Source organism: Chinchilla lanigera, unplaced genomic scaffold (assembly GCF_000276665.1).
Source record: "Chinchilla lanigera isolate Chin_1 unplaced genomic scaffold, ChiLan1.0 scaffold00084, whole genome shotgun sequence".
Taxonomy (NCBI): Eukaryota; Metazoa; Chordata; class Mammalia; order Rodentia; family Chinchillidae; genus Chinchilla; species Chinchilla lanigera.
The window spans coordinates 1,065,764-1,082,417 of NW_004955485.1; the positions used below are offsets into that span (position 1 = coordinate 1,065,764).

General features: G+C 37.0%; 1 protein-coding gene and 1 long non-coding RNA gene across 4 annotated transcripts in view; one reads left to right on the forward strand and one right to left on the reverse strand.

The window, feature by feature from the left end:
• Window positions 1–4,721, reverse strand: part of LOC102017456 — a 41,784-nt gene extending 37,063 nt beyond the window's left edge. For both annotated transcript variants that reach the window (XR_263903.2, XR_001231092.1), the window contains exon 1: window positions 4,648–4,721. This is a non-coding gene — a long non-coding RNA (uncharacterized LOC102017456). The remainder of the gene's footprint in view (window positions 1–4,647) is intronic.
• A 111-nt stretch (window positions 4,722–4,832) lies between these two features.
• Window positions 4,833–16,216, forward strand: Smndc1 (survival motor neuron domain containing 1). Of its 2 annotated transcripts, none has more exons than XM_005403757.2 (6): window positions 4,833–5,006; window positions 5,918–6,037; window positions 10,634–10,776; window positions 11,558–11,719; window positions 13,968–14,121; window positions 15,019–16,216. In XM_005403757.2, the coding sequence occupies exons 2-6, from the start codon at window positions 5,918–5,920 to the stop codon at window positions 15,154–15,156; spliced, it is 717 nt and encodes a 238-aa protein (XP_005403814.1). In that variant the 5' UTR covers window positions 4,833–5,006; the 3' UTR covers window positions 15,157–16,216. The 2 variants fall into 2 exon arrangements, with proteins under 2 accessions (XP_005403814.1, XP_005403815.1); XM_005403758.2 differs by lacking the exon at window positions 4,833–5,006 and adding an exon at window positions 8,603–8,792 and having other exon boundaries at window positions 5,949–6,037.
• The last annotated feature ends 438 nt before the right edge of the window (window positions 16,217–16,654 follow it).

A 16,654-nucleotide genomic window follows, 5' to 3' on the forward strand; every position in this document is an offset into this window, starting at 1 on the left:
AGCTCCTGGAGTTCCCTCAGCTCTCCGCTGCTCTTGCTCACCATTGCATATGCACACCCCAGAACTGTTCTCAAAGGTGTTCCAGCCAGTTCATGGACACTTCCCCCAGCTTTCTACTTTGAAAGATATCAAATACATAGAAGGGTTGAAAGACTAGTACAATGAACAATTATATATCTACCATCTAGAAGCAATGACATTTCTCCCTCCGCTCTATCCCTCTCTGTCCCTTTCTCTCTGTGTCTTCACATACACATATATATGTGAATTATGTAAAGTTTCACATATTTTTGCCAAACCATTTGAAGGAAACTTACAAATGTTAGGATACATTATCCCTAAATACTTAATTTAAGCACAAGGCATTCTCCTAAGTAACCACAAAATAATTACACACCGAATAAAATTAACAATAATTCATTATCATCTAATAAATTAGTCCATATTCAAATGTCCCGCCCTCTTCGATAGCCTTATTTTTCCAAACCCAGATCCAGTCAAGATATACTCATTGCATTGGGTGGTTGTATCTTTTTGTCTCCTAATGTAGAACAGTCCTCCAATATTTAATGACATGGGTTTGTTTTTGTTTTCGTTTTAAGAATTTAGGTCCATCCCCTTATTGAATGTCCCACATTCTGGATCTGCTTATCTTCACCTGGTCATTCTACTTGTTCCTCGATGCCTGTATTTCCTGTGAACTGGGAGTTGTGTAAAAGGCTTAGTTACATTAAGGTTAAGCATCTGGGCGAGGTTCCGTCATATGTGACACTGTCATGTCACGCTGTACCAAATCAAGAGACAAGTGAAGTCAGGTCATCCCACAGTAGTGGCACTACATTTGATCGCTGGGTTAAGTCAGTGACGGCTGAATTTCTTCATATTTAAATGTATTTCCTGCTTAATTATTAAGCAGTCTGTGGTGCATGACACTTGCCCTGTGTGACCCCTTGATTCTATGTACCCATTGTCCCTTTCCCCACCTACTTTCACCAGTTAAGTTTTAGCTTTTAATGATGATCCTTGCTTAAACCATTTGGAATTGCAAATGGTGAACTTTGCAATTCTATCATTCTGTTTACCTTTATTGGCTACATTTATTTCTTCTACAAAGAAAAACTCTCTTCCCCATGATTAATTTTGAGTATCACTCTGTATTTTAAAAAGTACATTCAGTGCCTTGATAATCTATTATAGTTATTACTCTTTTTAATTGAAGAAACGTGACCAAATAGATTCATATTTGGCCAGTGGAGTTCCCTAAAGCTGGGTTATGTGGGTTTTTAACTTCCTATTAGTTTTTGGATACTTCCTTACTTTCTGAAAGGTGTTTCAGTCTCAACTTTGCACTTTTGTACGTGCTCGACCTGAAGTCCAAAATCATCCATCTTCCTAAGAAATGCCATTTCCTTTTTAGTGGAGAATGGTAGCTAGATACTAAAATATGGGCACCCTCTATTGGGGTGACATTATTTCAAAGAAATATATATTAAATAATTCTAGCTGAGTGTGCTAGCACATGCCTATAATCCAAGTACTCTGAAGGTTAAGTCATGAGGATCACAAGTTTGAAACCAGCCTGTGCAATTTAGCTAGACCTTGTGCCCCCAAACAAAAAGGACTGCATATGTAGCTCAGTTGGAGGGCCTTGGGTTTAATCCCCAATACTGCCTCCCTAAAAAGATTCTAATTGAAATTTGATATCAGAGGGTTTTTTAAAATTTTTTTTTGTTTTGGGTTGTTTTTGGTTGTTTTTGCTTTTAGTGCTGGAGACTGAACCCAAGTCCTTGACCCGACAAGACAAGACCTCAACTACTGGGCTACATTGCCAACCCATCAAAATTACATTACCAAAATTACAGTACAAGTAGCAATAATATGTAATATTTGAGAGATGCTTGTTCGGGTTCTTGTGCTAGAATATATAGCATAAAAAATGTACAAAGTACAGGTTGAACATCGCTAATCTGAAAATCTGAAGTCTGAAATGCTCCAAATCTGAAACTTGACACCCCAAGTAGGAAATTCTATATCTGACTTCATTTCACAGGCCACAGTTAAAATGCAGGTGCACTAAAAATACTGTATAAAATTACCTTCAGGCTACATAGACAGGTGTATATGAAAATAATTGCATTTCACATTTAAACTTTTATTCCATCCCCAAGGTATCTCATTTCATTAGTTATATGCAAATATTCCCAAATCCCCTGCCTTCAAAAAAAAAAATTCCAAAATTGTCTGGTCCCACGCATTTCAGAAAAGGGATACTTAAACTGTACTATGGAAAGCTGCTTTTCAGTAGGTCTAAAGACTACAACTGCTATTCCTCATCCTTCTAAAGATTTAGATTATAATCTTTTCCTGAATGATGAAATCCTTGTTATCTATTTTTAGTGGCTCATTTTCTTATCCTTCACTGGTATAGTTTTCTGTTCTTTAACGACAGACAAAACACAGAATAGGTGAAAATATGGTAAGACTAACAAGGCAATATAAATTTAGGTAGATTGCCATGACTCATAAATAGATGGGCACCTGTACTGATGGTTTTCTCCCCATCAATCTTAAGTTGATGATGCCACCTATGAATCACCCCACATTGTGTTCAATGCACTGTACTCCAAAATACTCAAACACAGAAGAGAAAGTCCTGTGCAAATCTCTATGAGACATTCAAAATTCCTCTTATGACTAAAGAAAGCCAAGAGCATAAGCAATTATTATGACTATGTATACATCTATAATTCATCACTTTAGGTATTCGTTGAGGTATGGGGAAACGTGGGCAAATGTGGTCAGGAGAGGACACAATAAGGTTAAGGAATAGTCTCCTTTTTTACCAACATATATTATTTACTGTACACTCTTTGCTTTGAGATGGGTTGGCCCATTTCCAAAGGCAACAGCTATAATTTTACTCAGTAGCTCTTTAAATTTCAAATGGAAAGAAAGTAGCTGTATATTGTGATGACAATTTGGGGTCTTTATATTTTATATACTTACTGGGTTTCAATAAAATAAATACCAAGTTTAAGGAACTAAAGGTTTTAGATACTTCTCTTTGTTTTCTTTTATAGTGTTGGGAATAACCCAAGGACTCGCACATGCTAGGATACTGATTTTTCTGAAGAAAAAGCATGATTAACTTGAATATGAATATTTTAAGAAAAATCACTGAATATAGAGTTTGACATTTCAAAGGATGTGGTAAGGCAGAAAGCCTATTTGAAATATCACTCTTAGTCAAAGCTTATACTTGCTCCAGTTTTGTCTGACACCACAGCATCATGAAAATTAAATGAATACATGTAAAGTCTTTAGATGTTGTCTGGTACATACAAATGTAATCATCTCTTCGTGAGAATTAAAATTCAGTATAGCTTTTCTTTATAAATTTGTTACCTAGATGGAGAGATTAAAAATAATTCTGAAAACAAAACTACCAAGATGGTCTATTCATCTATACTGGAACATATAACAATTACTGTATTTCCCTATTCTCTGATCTAGGAGGTTCAGAAAAAATTCTCATTTGAGAGCAATTTTACATGCCTGTAAATGAAGACTCTCTTAGCAGCAGTTCTTAAAATACACAGAATAAGAACAGTGTGTCAAAACTTATGATTTTAAACAAATCTGAATCCAAGGAAAGGTACATACTTTCTTGTTTTCTTTAACTGTAGCTGCACACCGGTGCCCTCTGCAGCATTTTCAATTCTTGCAAGTTGCTCTCCATCCCAGTCACACCTACAAACCTGACCTAGATTCCCATCTTCACAGGTTACCTGACTCACTATTCAGACTACACGTGCGTGCATGGAGAGGAAAAGAGAGGAATCCTTCAAAAGAAAGCAAGGATCTAAAATAAGATGTTTCCACAGTTCCATTTGAGAGCCGCCTTCTGGGTCCGGCAACAGAACCCAATCCTCCAAGCAAAGTTCTTTCCAGGCATCCCCACAGCTTTTGTTTCGGGTCTTTATCTACTTTTTAAAACTTGAAATAAATTTATAAACATGGTGGAGGGGAAACAGGAAGGCGAGAGAGGCGTTTGACCTCCGTTCAAACCTCTCAACAGCTCTGGGCATCAGTATAGAACCCGTACATGTTGTACTATTACATACATCATGAGCGTTTTTGAACATAAATTCAGAACACTCTGCTTATCATTCAAGACTATTAAGTTTGAAACTGTTCCCCATTAGGTGAGATTTACCCAATCAATTTAACTAAAACCAAGTACTGTAGTAACAAATAGATTTTAAATCGATCAGTCTCCAATAATTTCAGCTACAACTCAGTTTTCTCTTGCTACTAAGGCTTTTATTATATCGAGAAGAGGTTCTCTAGTTTGAGTGGACACCGGAATCAACTATAAGGCTTGTAGAAAACGACTGTTGCAGTCTACCCAGAGTTTCTGGACCCAGCAGGTCTGGGCTCGGACTTAATACGCATTTCCACTGAATCCCCAGGTGACGCAATAGGGTTGATTTGGGGACTACACTTTGAAATCCACTGGTATAAAGGCTGCATCGAATGTTGTTCCTTCCACAACCTCACACGAGATTACTCCGCGGGGGACCTCATCAACCCGAGAGAACTACCCAGCACCTCCCGGTTCCGAGCCGGAACTAAGGTTTGACTCACCTATATTACGAGGCGGGCGCGGATCACTACGCAATTTCCTTCCTACTTGGCCCCGCCCGCTTTGCGGTCCAGACGTAAGGCAAAGGGCGTAGTGAATCACGTGACGCAAGGAGCGTCTCGCGGTAGTTTGTGTCTCGCGAGACCGTGCTCGCCTTATCTTGTTCCTCCTTCCGTCGCCCGGCTTTTCTCCCTTCCCCCTCACCGCGAACGGAGGTTTTCCTTCTCCCACTCAATCGTCTTCTCCAGGAGATTTTTTTTTTTTTTTTTTTTCGTACTGTTGCTGCGTCTGCTGCCGCCGCCGCTACTGGGCCCGTCTGCCCCGACCCCGTCCCGCCGCCCTACCCCTAGTCCCACACAAGGTAACAGACTCGGTCAGGGAGAGTCGGGCCTCGCCGGGCCTCGGTCGCTGCCGGCTGGCGGGGAGGCCCGAGCCCAGGGAGCCGGGCTCGCGGGGCGGCCTGGGCCGGGCACGGTGGTGCGGAGGCCCCGCGCCGCCCCGGGAAGGGGAGGTGGTGGTGGGCGGCCGGGAGGAGGGCGGCTTGGCTGGCTTCCACCCTTGGAGTCTGTCCAGACTCCGGGCGCTCTCTGGACGCGCATTTCGAGAAGACCCTAGGAAGTCCCCTACGTCTGCTTACAAATTTCCAGGGAAGGGCCAGAGCGTAGCTCTTGGTCAGCGTTGTGAACGGCATTTGGCCGCAGGCACGTCTCTAAGATGCCCGCACGCGAGGGTATATTGTGGTGTTGCTCAAGAAAATACACCAATAACTGCGTGTTTAAGTGACTGGGTGGAAGATTTCTGTTCTGGAGAGCTACGTATACTCGTAATTGCATTAACAGTTCGAGTGAGGAATAGTATTTGTGTAGTTAACTAAAAATGTGTTTATTTCGCTTTGAACGTATTTTGTCACGCTTAAAAGTATTTTTTCCGAGGTTTTGAGAATCCTAGCAGACTAGTCCTGTTTAAACGACATGTAATAAACTGTGATCCTTGAGCCAAACACTGCCTTGCCTGTGATGAATTAAAACTAAAAGTTTTCCTTTACGTCTGAAGCATTTTCTGTCTTTTTATATTGAATATATCGCACATATTTATGATCTGCAAAATCTGTTGCCTTGACGTTTGTGGTTTAGTTCAGGTCTGAAGTAAAAGTAAAAATAATGGTAAATTAAGGTGCAGTGTTAATAAGGTGGGAGCAAAACTTGTAAATTCGAGCAAGTTAGGGAAACAGTTTGTATGGTTTGATATTCAGCTGTATTATATTTTCCCCAGATGTCAGAGGATCTAGCAAAACAGCTGGCAAGCTACAAAGCTCAACTCCAGCAAGTAGAAGCTGCATTATCTGGAAACGGAGAAAATGAAGATTTGCTAAAATTGAAGAAAGATTTACAAGTAAGTATGGGTAGACAGTTGTAGTTATCATTGCTTAAAAAGAGTGTTGTTGTGTTTTTGAAATGATTTATTGTTTAGAATCTGTAGGTACTCAAAGTACCCTTCCAGGATGCTGGGCTGCCCCCCCATGTATATATAGACAGGAAGGCTTGTAGAGAAAGAGTTGCTTCCCCAACTTGCATACAGCAGTATGAATGAAACACTACAGTTAAGAAAACCTTGGGTGCTTCCGGGATTCTAAAAACATGAGTCGATTTTGAAAGTCTCAAAATTTCAAGAGAATAAACTTGATAATGGAACATGCCTTTATTTTCAAGAGTTGGCAGGGGAAATTAAGTTAAATTTTAAAGAAGAAAAATGTAACCTAATTAAGATTCTTTGAAAGTGTGGTTTTTTTCTTTTCAAAGCTAGTGGGTTACACCTGGTATTAAAAATACAAAACAGCAATATCTAAAAAGAAAATTTTTCTGTATTAATGTTGTATCGTTATTTGAAGTTAAGACTAAGTTTTTACAGTGCAAATGTTGGCCCTTGCTGAGGTTGAGTTGATGTGGTAAAGCAGATCTTTTTGTCATGGAGATTTGAGTAAGTATAAAACTTTCAAACTGTGCTGGGGTTTCAAGACAAATATAAAGCCATGATTGTAAGTATCTGTTGCTTTCAGGACACCGAGTTAAGAATAACACCATATATAGTTTGTGAATACTACACAGATACATGATTTTTCATCTTGAGAACTTAAAATTCTGAACGAAATTTTTAAGTTTTCAGGGTGTTTTGATGATGTCTCTCTACTGATTCTTTATCTTATCCAAATAATATTTCCCTTTATCACCCGGTTGCCCATTAGGGCTATTACAACTGCAAATAAACAATTTAAATGAGGTCTATAGTTGGGATCCTGAAAGAGCTCATGTGAGCGTAATTAAAAGTGGGTTGAGTATTTTCAAATTCTCGGTTTAAGATAAATTTGCAATAGTACGCTATTTTTAAAAGCTCTGAGAATTCGAACAGGATCCCTTTTTCAATATGTAGAAGCCAGGCCTGTGGATTTCATTGTGCCAGTCAGTAAAAGAAGGGTGTTTTGAGGACAGATTCTCTTGTCTGAGTCCTTTTGTAAAAAATGCCCGTTGTTTTACTCCTGCTGCAGTCGTTTGATCTGCTCACATGTTCTGTGAATATGCACTGAAGGGGAGGTAACAAAGGAAAGCGGACTTCTTTGGAGTACCAGCTTTCTTTTTGCCTCAGAGAGATGGCCCATCTTCCTTTATCAACTTAAAAGCAGCCCTTTTTTACTTTGAAGGAAACATTGTATGCCAGTGTTTTATACTGTATATTGCTTCCTTGGCAGTGGGAGGGAGGAGTATATGTGGAACTGGTGGAGGGGGTCTTGAGGGTGGAGTTTGAAATAGCGTTATTAGCAGGTACTTCTAATATTTCTAGAATAAGTTGTTTTCAGAGTGTGGGCACAGTGTCTTATATGATCTGTAGTGGAAAATGTTGCAGGGAGAAACTATTGTGGTAGAGAGTACAATGGTACCTAAAAGGTGCTAGGGTTCGGGTAATGATCTGAGCATCTTTTATAAATAAATATCTTTTCTTTAACCATTTGGAACAACACTGTCCAGTGGAACTTTCTGTAATGATGGAAATGTTCTTTTCTGCTGCTCCATACCACAGCCACTTAGCGTATGTGGCTATTTGAAGCATAGCTAGGGGGAGTGAGGAGCTGAATTTTTGATTTTATTGAATTACATGTAACTGCATATTAGGACAGAGACTCAGAAAGCTTAAGTGCTAATACCTCAGATAGTGATAATGCAGAATGCTTGATTAGTTTGTCTTGATTAGTTTATTGTATCATGAGGGGAAAATTTTGATTGAAAACTCCTCAAAGATGGAAAGCTTTTTTTTTTAAGAAAAGGAAAGCTTTTTTTTTTTTTTTTAAGATTTTCAAGGTGAAATTCTAAAAAGCATTTGGTTATATGATTCCACCAAGTAATTGTCTCTGTGGAGACTACAGTTACAGACTCTATTTTGCTTTGTGTCCCTGCCTCGCCTACTTTTTCTTTCTGGGATGTATCTTGTGCCATTGGCATTTAATTTTGCCTGTTACTTTTGGTGAAAAGTCTGCTCAATTGCTGATTTTGTGGCTTCCTTATTTCATATTTTGGACCACCGTATGGTTTTTTATTTTGTGTTCCCCTTGTGGAATCTGTCCTTATCCTGGTTATTAATATATTTGCCTTTTGCTTATAATGTATCCTGAGTCTTTTCAGTGGCTTCTGTTTTTCCAGTAAGGTTTCTTATGTTCATTGCTTTTATGTACTGTCTTTCATATAGAATAAAGTTACTCAGGAGGCAGCATATTCATTTAATGACGTCCTAACTGCCTTTCTTTTTTTTTTTTCCCCCACTTAAACAATAGGGGAGGTAAAATCCAGGCTAGCTAATCCCAAGGCAGTCTATGATAATCAAAAAGATAGTCAATTTATTAGGCTGTTTTGCTAAATAAACTGGTTCTAAAGGAGGCAGGGGTCAAGTCACTTGTCTCATATATTACAGTGGCTCTCTGCATCCCCGAAACGCCTTCCTTCAGTAAGCAGAGTGCTTGAGTGCACCCCCTTTGACCTGCTGATATGTAGATCACAACACCTGATGCTTCCTGGAATTGCCGATTACTGTAACTGCTGCCCATCTGTCAATGAAGGAGCAGTTTCAGAACTCAGACTTGGGGGAGGAAAAGTAATTAATGGTATGTACCTTTAAGAACCCCCTCATATGTAAAATAGCTTTTCTAATACTTTGGTCCATGTGCACATGTAAAGAAAAAATAAAATTACAGGGTTCTTCATAGTTTTGCTGGGAGGGTATATAAAACCATAGCAGGATAATGGGACATTAGGAAATGCTCTGGATCTTATTTTTTATAAAAAGGATCATTTCAGCTTAGGGCTCTGAAAATTCTTTGTAATATGCACAGCTTTTCGGGACTCTTTTCTTTGGTAAAAATACATTCCCTTGTGAGGACAGTAGGAAAATGTCCTTTCTTAAAAGAAAAGTGTTCTAAGTCTGAGACTACAAGTCCAAAACTTGTGCATGTGCTAAAAAGTTTAATGATCCTTAATAGGATGTGGAAGTATTTAATGAAGGAATTTTGTGGGCGCTTGCATCACGCTTACTGGATTACACTCCCAGCTCTAAAAGTGGTTAGCAAAAACAAAACTAGGTAGTTTCTTCTGTGTACTACATCATCTGGACTTCTTTGCTTTTTTAACCAACTGTGGATTGACAGGTGTTGAAGGGCTGGGATGAGACTCTGGTAGAATGCTTGCCAAGCTTGCACAGGCCTATTTACAACTTCAGTCCTTCAAACACAAAGTCATGTCCTACCTTCAGGGCTGTGAAAAAAATTGAATGACGGCTTGGCCTCTAGCAAAATTTAAAGATAGTACTCTCCTGCATTTTTAAACTCAAATTTGAGTCTTCTGGTTTTTTAATCCATAAAGCTAGCTTTTCTCCAATGGTTTACTACTCCTTTCTTTTTTTTTTTTTTTTAAGCCAAAATATTAGATTTTAGGTTTAGAATCTTCGGGAAAGAGGTAATCTTTAACTTTCTTGGCTGCTGAACCAGAGCTACTGTTATGAAACCTCAGTGGGAGCCAAAAGAAACTAAGTTAATTTCTCCAGTTTTTCTCCCATAGACACAGTGTGTTTTAAATTCAGCAGTGTAGGGGAACAGCTCTGCAAGTTCTTAAGTCAGATAAGATATAAATAGTATAGATTTTCAGTACAGTAAAAGTACCACAAATAGGTAGCAGAATATTATCAATTTATACTGCTTCACAAGATTTTAAACCGATTCTAACACTTGAATCCAACAGATAAATACAACTCTGAGTTAGAAAAGATATTTGCCACATAGGCAGGCATTGCCTGCCTGTGTTACTTTTGTTTTATTATTTTTTTCTTTTCAAATGAAGCTGTGCTAATGTGCCTAATAAATATTAAGGTGTAGAATATTTTAAATCTAATGATAATTTGCTTATAGTTCAGGTAAGGTTTATAGTCAATGAGTAGGAAGACTGCTGGTTTCTTTTTATATGTCTACAGTGTTTGAGTAGAGGTATGTGTAAGTAGGAACATTTTGCTTACGAATAAGGGTACTTCAAGTGTTTGGGGATTTGTGGAGAGGTTGTTGGCTGGACAATTAATACTATTGCTAAATAATGCCCTGTAAAACAGTGCAGCTGCATGAAATATTACGCCATTGTAAAAGAGATCTTGAACTAATTCAATCCCTCCATTTTTTCTCATCTTTAGAGAAAATAGGCACTTAGAAGTAATGCATGATATAAGTTTAAGTCTACTTTATTTCCATTAGTATTTTGTGGTTGAGGCTATCCATGTAGACTTAAATTACAGTATCTCAGTTTCTACTTGGAAATAATCATAGTACTTTCCTAATAGTGTTACGAGCTATACATGAAATAGTACTTAACACGTGGTATAAGAGCTGTCATCAGTCAAAACTAAAAGTAGTTGACAGTGTGAATTTTAAAAAATAATGTTATGGTTTTTGTTTTTCTCTTTTAGGAAGTTATAGAACTAACCAAAGATCTTCTGTCAACTCAACCTTCAGAAACTCTTACAAGTTCAGACAGTTTTGCTTCTAGTCAGCCCACTCATTCATGGAAAGTAGGAGACAAGTGTATGGCAATCTGGAGTGAAGATGGACAGTAAGTGTAGAAAAAAAACTCTAACTATAACATGAAATAATAAAATACAATGGTAAGATGTTTTTATTCAGTTTGAACTACCCTATTTGAATTATTCTTTACAGGTATGTAATTCGTACAGCCAGTTTAATTCTTGGGTGGTTACTATTAATATAGTTTAGTTTTATAGCTTCAGACTAAGACTGATGGAGAAAAAAATGACTTGGTCCCCAGAGTCGGGGGAAATGCATGTACAGGGGTACTTCAGTTCACAGACTTAATTTGTTCCACGATTCTGGAAAAGTTGGCCATGTTTATGTTTATGTGAGAAAAATGGCTGCAAATTTGTTTTCACCTGATACAAAGTTTTCAAACAAAAACAAAATTTTGCCTAATGCTTTGGCTTGTGAACCAAATTGTTCATAAGCAAAAGCACTTGTGAACCAGGGTACCACTGTATTTTCTAAACTAAATTCTTTGCATGTTAAAAATTAGGTAAATATTGTATTATCTGAGTTCTGTGATGTACAAACACTAAAATCAATTCTGTAGCTTATACCATTTCTCAAAAGATTAAAGCATGTTGAATAGACAGTATACGACTTTCTTGGCAGTATTTTGATTAGGGCTTTTTTTAATAGCAGGTTCCTAATTTCAACCACTCTTGTATTGTTTTTGCCAAAAGAACCATTTAAAAAGTTTCATTGTAGACACATGTAATAATTGAGTCACTGCAGTGTAAGTCTTGTAGGCTGAGTACTAAATCTTTACTCACCTGCTTACAGCCATGATATCTTTACAGGTGTTATGAAGCGGAGATTGAGGAGATAGACGAAGAGAATGGCACCGCTGCAATCACCTTTGCTGGCTATGGCAATGCTGAAGTGACTCCACTGTTGAACCTCAAGCCTGTAGAAGAAGGAAGGAAGGCAAAGGAGGACAGTGGCAGCAAACCCATGTCAAAGTAAGTGGTTTTGACTTTCATCTTCTAGGTGTTCTCCATTTGCTAGTAGGTAGTCTACAAAGAGAATCTTTGCAAGAGATGGGGTGATGGGGTGAGGAAGCTATAATACTGTTTACCATAGTTTCAGAGATTAGTGCTGTAGGGTCAGCATGGTCTGTATATGTGTACTTAGGGAAAATGGAGACAGTGTGTTTCCCACTAGACATTCAATAACTGTGAGATACTGTATACTTAGAATATCATTCTGTCATATTTTATCAGTCAGGTACTACTGGGTCTTAGTAAAGACCAACTTAAGCCTTTTTCTTACTGAAAGAAATACCCCGAGAGGGGAACACATAATTTAAAAAATGGTTTAATGATAGTTGGGCATGGTGGTGCATGCTTGTAATCTCAGCACTTTAAGTTGAGGCAAAATTTTGACAAGTTAGAGCCCAGCTTGAGAAATTTAGCAATTTAGTAAGACCTTGTCTCAAAATAAAAAAGGGCTGAGGATATGTAGCTCAGTGCAAATGTCCTGGGTTCAGTCCTTAATGCCGCCTCCCATAAAAGAGGTACTGAAATTGGAATTATCAGAGCAGTGTCCTTGGGAAAATGACATCTAAACTGAGATTTCAAAAAAAATAGAAGTTAGCAAAGTGAAAATAGTAGAAGTTATTGACTATATCTGGAGCTGAAGCTTTCTTATTTAATGTGCATGTTTACCTTAGACAAACTGCTTACCATCTCTTATCTGTAAAACACAGGCAATAGTTATTTATATTATTGGGTTTGGAGGATTAAGGATAGCATTAGTAAAGTTTATAACACAGTTCTTAACATGTGGTAATAACTCAGTAAATTCCTACCTTATAAAGGGTGGGGGCATAGAAGTAACAAAGAATTTCCTTTGGTAGAAACTTGGGCCTAGCAGATAGATAGTGTACCAAGAGGTTTGATAGGTAGAAGCCAGATCATAAAGCACTTTTTGAAGCAGAGCAAATACAGTGTAATCCCAGGTATAAGATGATGGTCGTCTGAATCCAAGGAATGGGTGTAGGAATGAAGTTTTTGTACAGTTTCCAAATAACATACGGACATCTTCGATAAGGATATTGTAAAATAATGTATAATCTCTGGTTTTAGTCGTTTGACCTCTGTGTAAAAAGATGTACCTAGAGCTTTGTGGTGGTGATCACAGTATGTAGTGCAGGGGCACCTGGACTTTATTGCCTGTCTTAAAGATCTCTTCGTCTTCTATTCCTTGATGTTAACTGAGCAGAGGTTATTGGTGGTCCTAGGTCTGATCCTGTTTATAGTCCTGCTTAAAATTTTTTGGAAACCCTAGGTTTTGTTTCAGTTGTCGTTTTTGTAATGGTCAAATTGAATCAGAGCTTTGTGCACGCTAGGCAAGAACTTTACCCGTGAACTACATCCGTAGCCATTTTTAAAAATTGCATTTTGAGACAGGGTCTTGCTAAGCTGCTCATGCTGGCTTCAAATTTGAGATTGTCTTGTCTCCGCCTCTTAGGATTATATAGACAGGCACTGCTATACCTGGTTTAACCCTCAGGTTTTTTAATTTTATTAGTTACTGGTCTTAAGAATTATTAGTTATGATTTTGTGTGTGTGTCTGTATTCTTCCAGTTGAAGTGAAATATTTTATGTACATTGAATCTTCAAATGCTGCAATTGCAGTTAACTGTTTCTGTTTGAAAATTAAAGGGTTAGCTAGCCTTTAACCACTTACCAGCCCAATTATTTAAATACAAGATGACCAAAAATTGCATTTTTTTCATTAATTTTTATAAGACGACAGAAATATACAAGTGACAATTCTATCAATACAAAAATTGACTGGCTGAAATGCCACCTGCCCGAGCAACACTCAGGATAGTTGGTATGTAAACAACCATGCTGCCCGAGTGACACTGAGGGTAAACTCTTAAGTGTTGATACTCAGCTACTAAAAGTTATAAAAACACAGCTAGTAAAAGTAGTAAAAAAGTCAAATAAGTCACAGTTGAAAATTTTGATTTATGTAATAGATGAATGTTTGAAAGCTTCCAGTGACACTGTATACTCTTTTAAAAATACATATATTTCTTACTGGTTGTAGGTATTGGCATTGATTTTAATCAGTTCGGGCTTTTATTCGTGGAGAGAAGAGTGTATGTTTGTTGGATTTTTTTTTTTCCTGCATTGCTAAGGTAAACAAGATATCTTTTAAATCTGAAGAATTGATATTTAGCTCTATTTCTTACACAGAAAAGAAATGATTGCCCAACAGCGTGAATATAAAAAGAAGAAAGCTTTGAAAAAGGCACAAAGAATAAAAGAGCTTGAGCAGGAAAGAGAAGATCAGAAGGTGAAGTGGCAGCAATTCAACAACAGAGCCTACTCTAAAAATAAAAAGGGCCAGGTTGGTAAATCTGCATCACACTTTCTACACCTGAAAATACAGCTGTCATTAAAGTAATTCTATCATTCAAATGATTTAGCTAGTTAAAAAGGAGGTACTTAGGTTTTCAAAACTACATGAATAACCAGTTCTTGAATTTGTCCTCAGTGTGGCTTATTGAATCATTTTTAGCCATTGTCTTTGCAAATAATACAAATTAGAGTTTATATGAGGAATTACAGAAATTAGAAAAATTATCCACTGCCTTATAGATCACTTAGAGGCAATTTATTGAACACTCTTTGCTTAGTTCACATTCCTTTATAAGCATCACTGGTAGATTTTATTTAAAAGAACTTCCACATCCCCTTGATAAATTCATCTGAGTGTTGAGTAGAAAATAACCATAGCATTCATAAAAGTTAAAAATTTTTGGCTTTTACCCATCTCTTATTTTTCTTTCTTTTAAGATGGTTCCTCCACTGGTAAACGTGGAAAGTAATGCTTCCGTTTCCTAACAATGTTTATTTTATGATTTAACAAATGGCAAGGGTCTTCGCAACTTAAACATCACAGCAGGCCTTGCCATACTCTTGAATACAGCCAGAGTTGTAGTTGTGCCAAAATAGATAGCTCACAGCATAAGTTATGATTTGACATTATAAAGCTAGAATGTTGAGATCTTTGAACGGTGAATGTTGTGTTAATAGTGTGTACTAATATTTTCCATAACTTGTTCGTAAATGGCTTCTTCCAGCACTGAGCTATTTCACTAATTTTTTTTTACCCTAAGCAAACAAAAGCAATGTCTTTCTGTTTTGTTTTAATACTGATACTAGAATTTATTTTAACAGTTAAGTCTGGAGAAAACATTTTTTTCTAAAACTAATTAGGAATGACTTGTTTTCTTTTCCCTAGGTAAAGAGGAGTATTTTTGCTTCACCTGAGAGTGTAACTGGCAAAGTTGGAGTAGGAACTTGTGGAATTGCGGATAAGCCTATGACACAGTATCAAGATACTTCAAAATACAATGTCAGGCATTTGATGCCTCAATAATTGGAAAAACTGTTGGATTTCATCTCTGCAGGGCTTTACATTTACCTTTTTATCCTTATATTTTTCTAAAGGTAAATTATTTGCTAAGTGAGTAAGGAAGATACCATTGTTGTCATTGTTTGACTTCAATAGAATGAAACTTGAAGAAATTGCATTTGAGAAACTTATTCATTTAACTTTTCATTACAACTACTATAGTTCCCTCAGAGTTTACTGAATAAGGTAACTTTTCTAGATAGAGGCTGCTTCATTTGGCACTTAGGTGAATTGTTGATACTAATACCAAGCCCTCACTTACAGTCATAACTTGGAATTTGACACACAATTACTCATTGGAACATGAAGGCAAAACACCAACCACCAGTTAGAGATCTTTTTTGGTTTGTTTTCAACTTTAAAACCTAGCTACTGTCAAGGTAAACCTAAAGGTAGGTTACTTTTATAATGGCAAAGTTTGTTTTGAAGTATTTCTTTCCTTGTTTCCTAAGCCAATTAGGCCATCTCTAAAATTGGTCTAGTTTTTTTTTTTTTTTTAATTCAGTTTTATGTAGAAAAATGTGTAGGATGAGCTACCTTTTTAAGATGTTTCTGTTCGGTGTTTTGTGGATTTGTTTTTTGTATGTTTGCTTTTTCCTTTAATTTTTCACGTAAGGTAGTGGTACTGTTTTTTTGGACATGTAATGTTTATATCAAAAAACAAAAAGCTGATGTATAGCCCTGTATACAATGTAGATACTATTTTTGTAAAAAACCAAGGCTAAATTAATGAACAAGAGTACTGAATGTTTCGTTAAAAATTTCTTGTATTTCTTGTGCATTAATCTGACCATAATTTCCCTGTATATTATGTTCATGTAGCTGAGTTTATAATTTTAATTAACTAGATCAAATTGCCAGCATTTGTTGGTGTGAACATCAGTTGTTATCTGCAGTTGAGTTTAAGCCAAATACATGCATAGAAAAGGGTCTTCCTATTAATGGAAGATGATTTTTAGGATGTGTGTTAATTTCAGTTTTGTATGTTTACCTTTTATTAAATAAAGTGTTTTTAAAATCTCCAGGGTGTGTTATAAAGGGTGAAGTCTTTAGCTGCCCGCTTTGGCATAGTAATGGAACTTATATGAACTTGTAACGGAAGTGCAATGGAAGAGTACTACTGTGTGATAAAAGTTTCAATAATAAGCCCTGAAGTATTCCTTCCATTAAATATAGGAAGTCCGATATCTGAGCAGCTAGTCATTTTAAAAGTCTCTGCTGTGCATTGGAGTGTTTGTAAATTTTTACTGGAAAGGGAAATATTTTAATTTTATGAATTCTAATTTTTTTTGTAAATTGACATTTCAGGACAGTGGTAAAAGGTAGAATTCTTTCTTCCCCTTTGCCTTTCACTTCCACCTAGCCCAGGAGATCACAGATTTTTCTTTCTAAACATAGAACAAAAAGCAGAGATTATAATAGAAAAAGGGCTGTCTAATGACTGAAAACGTTTGAATAAAAA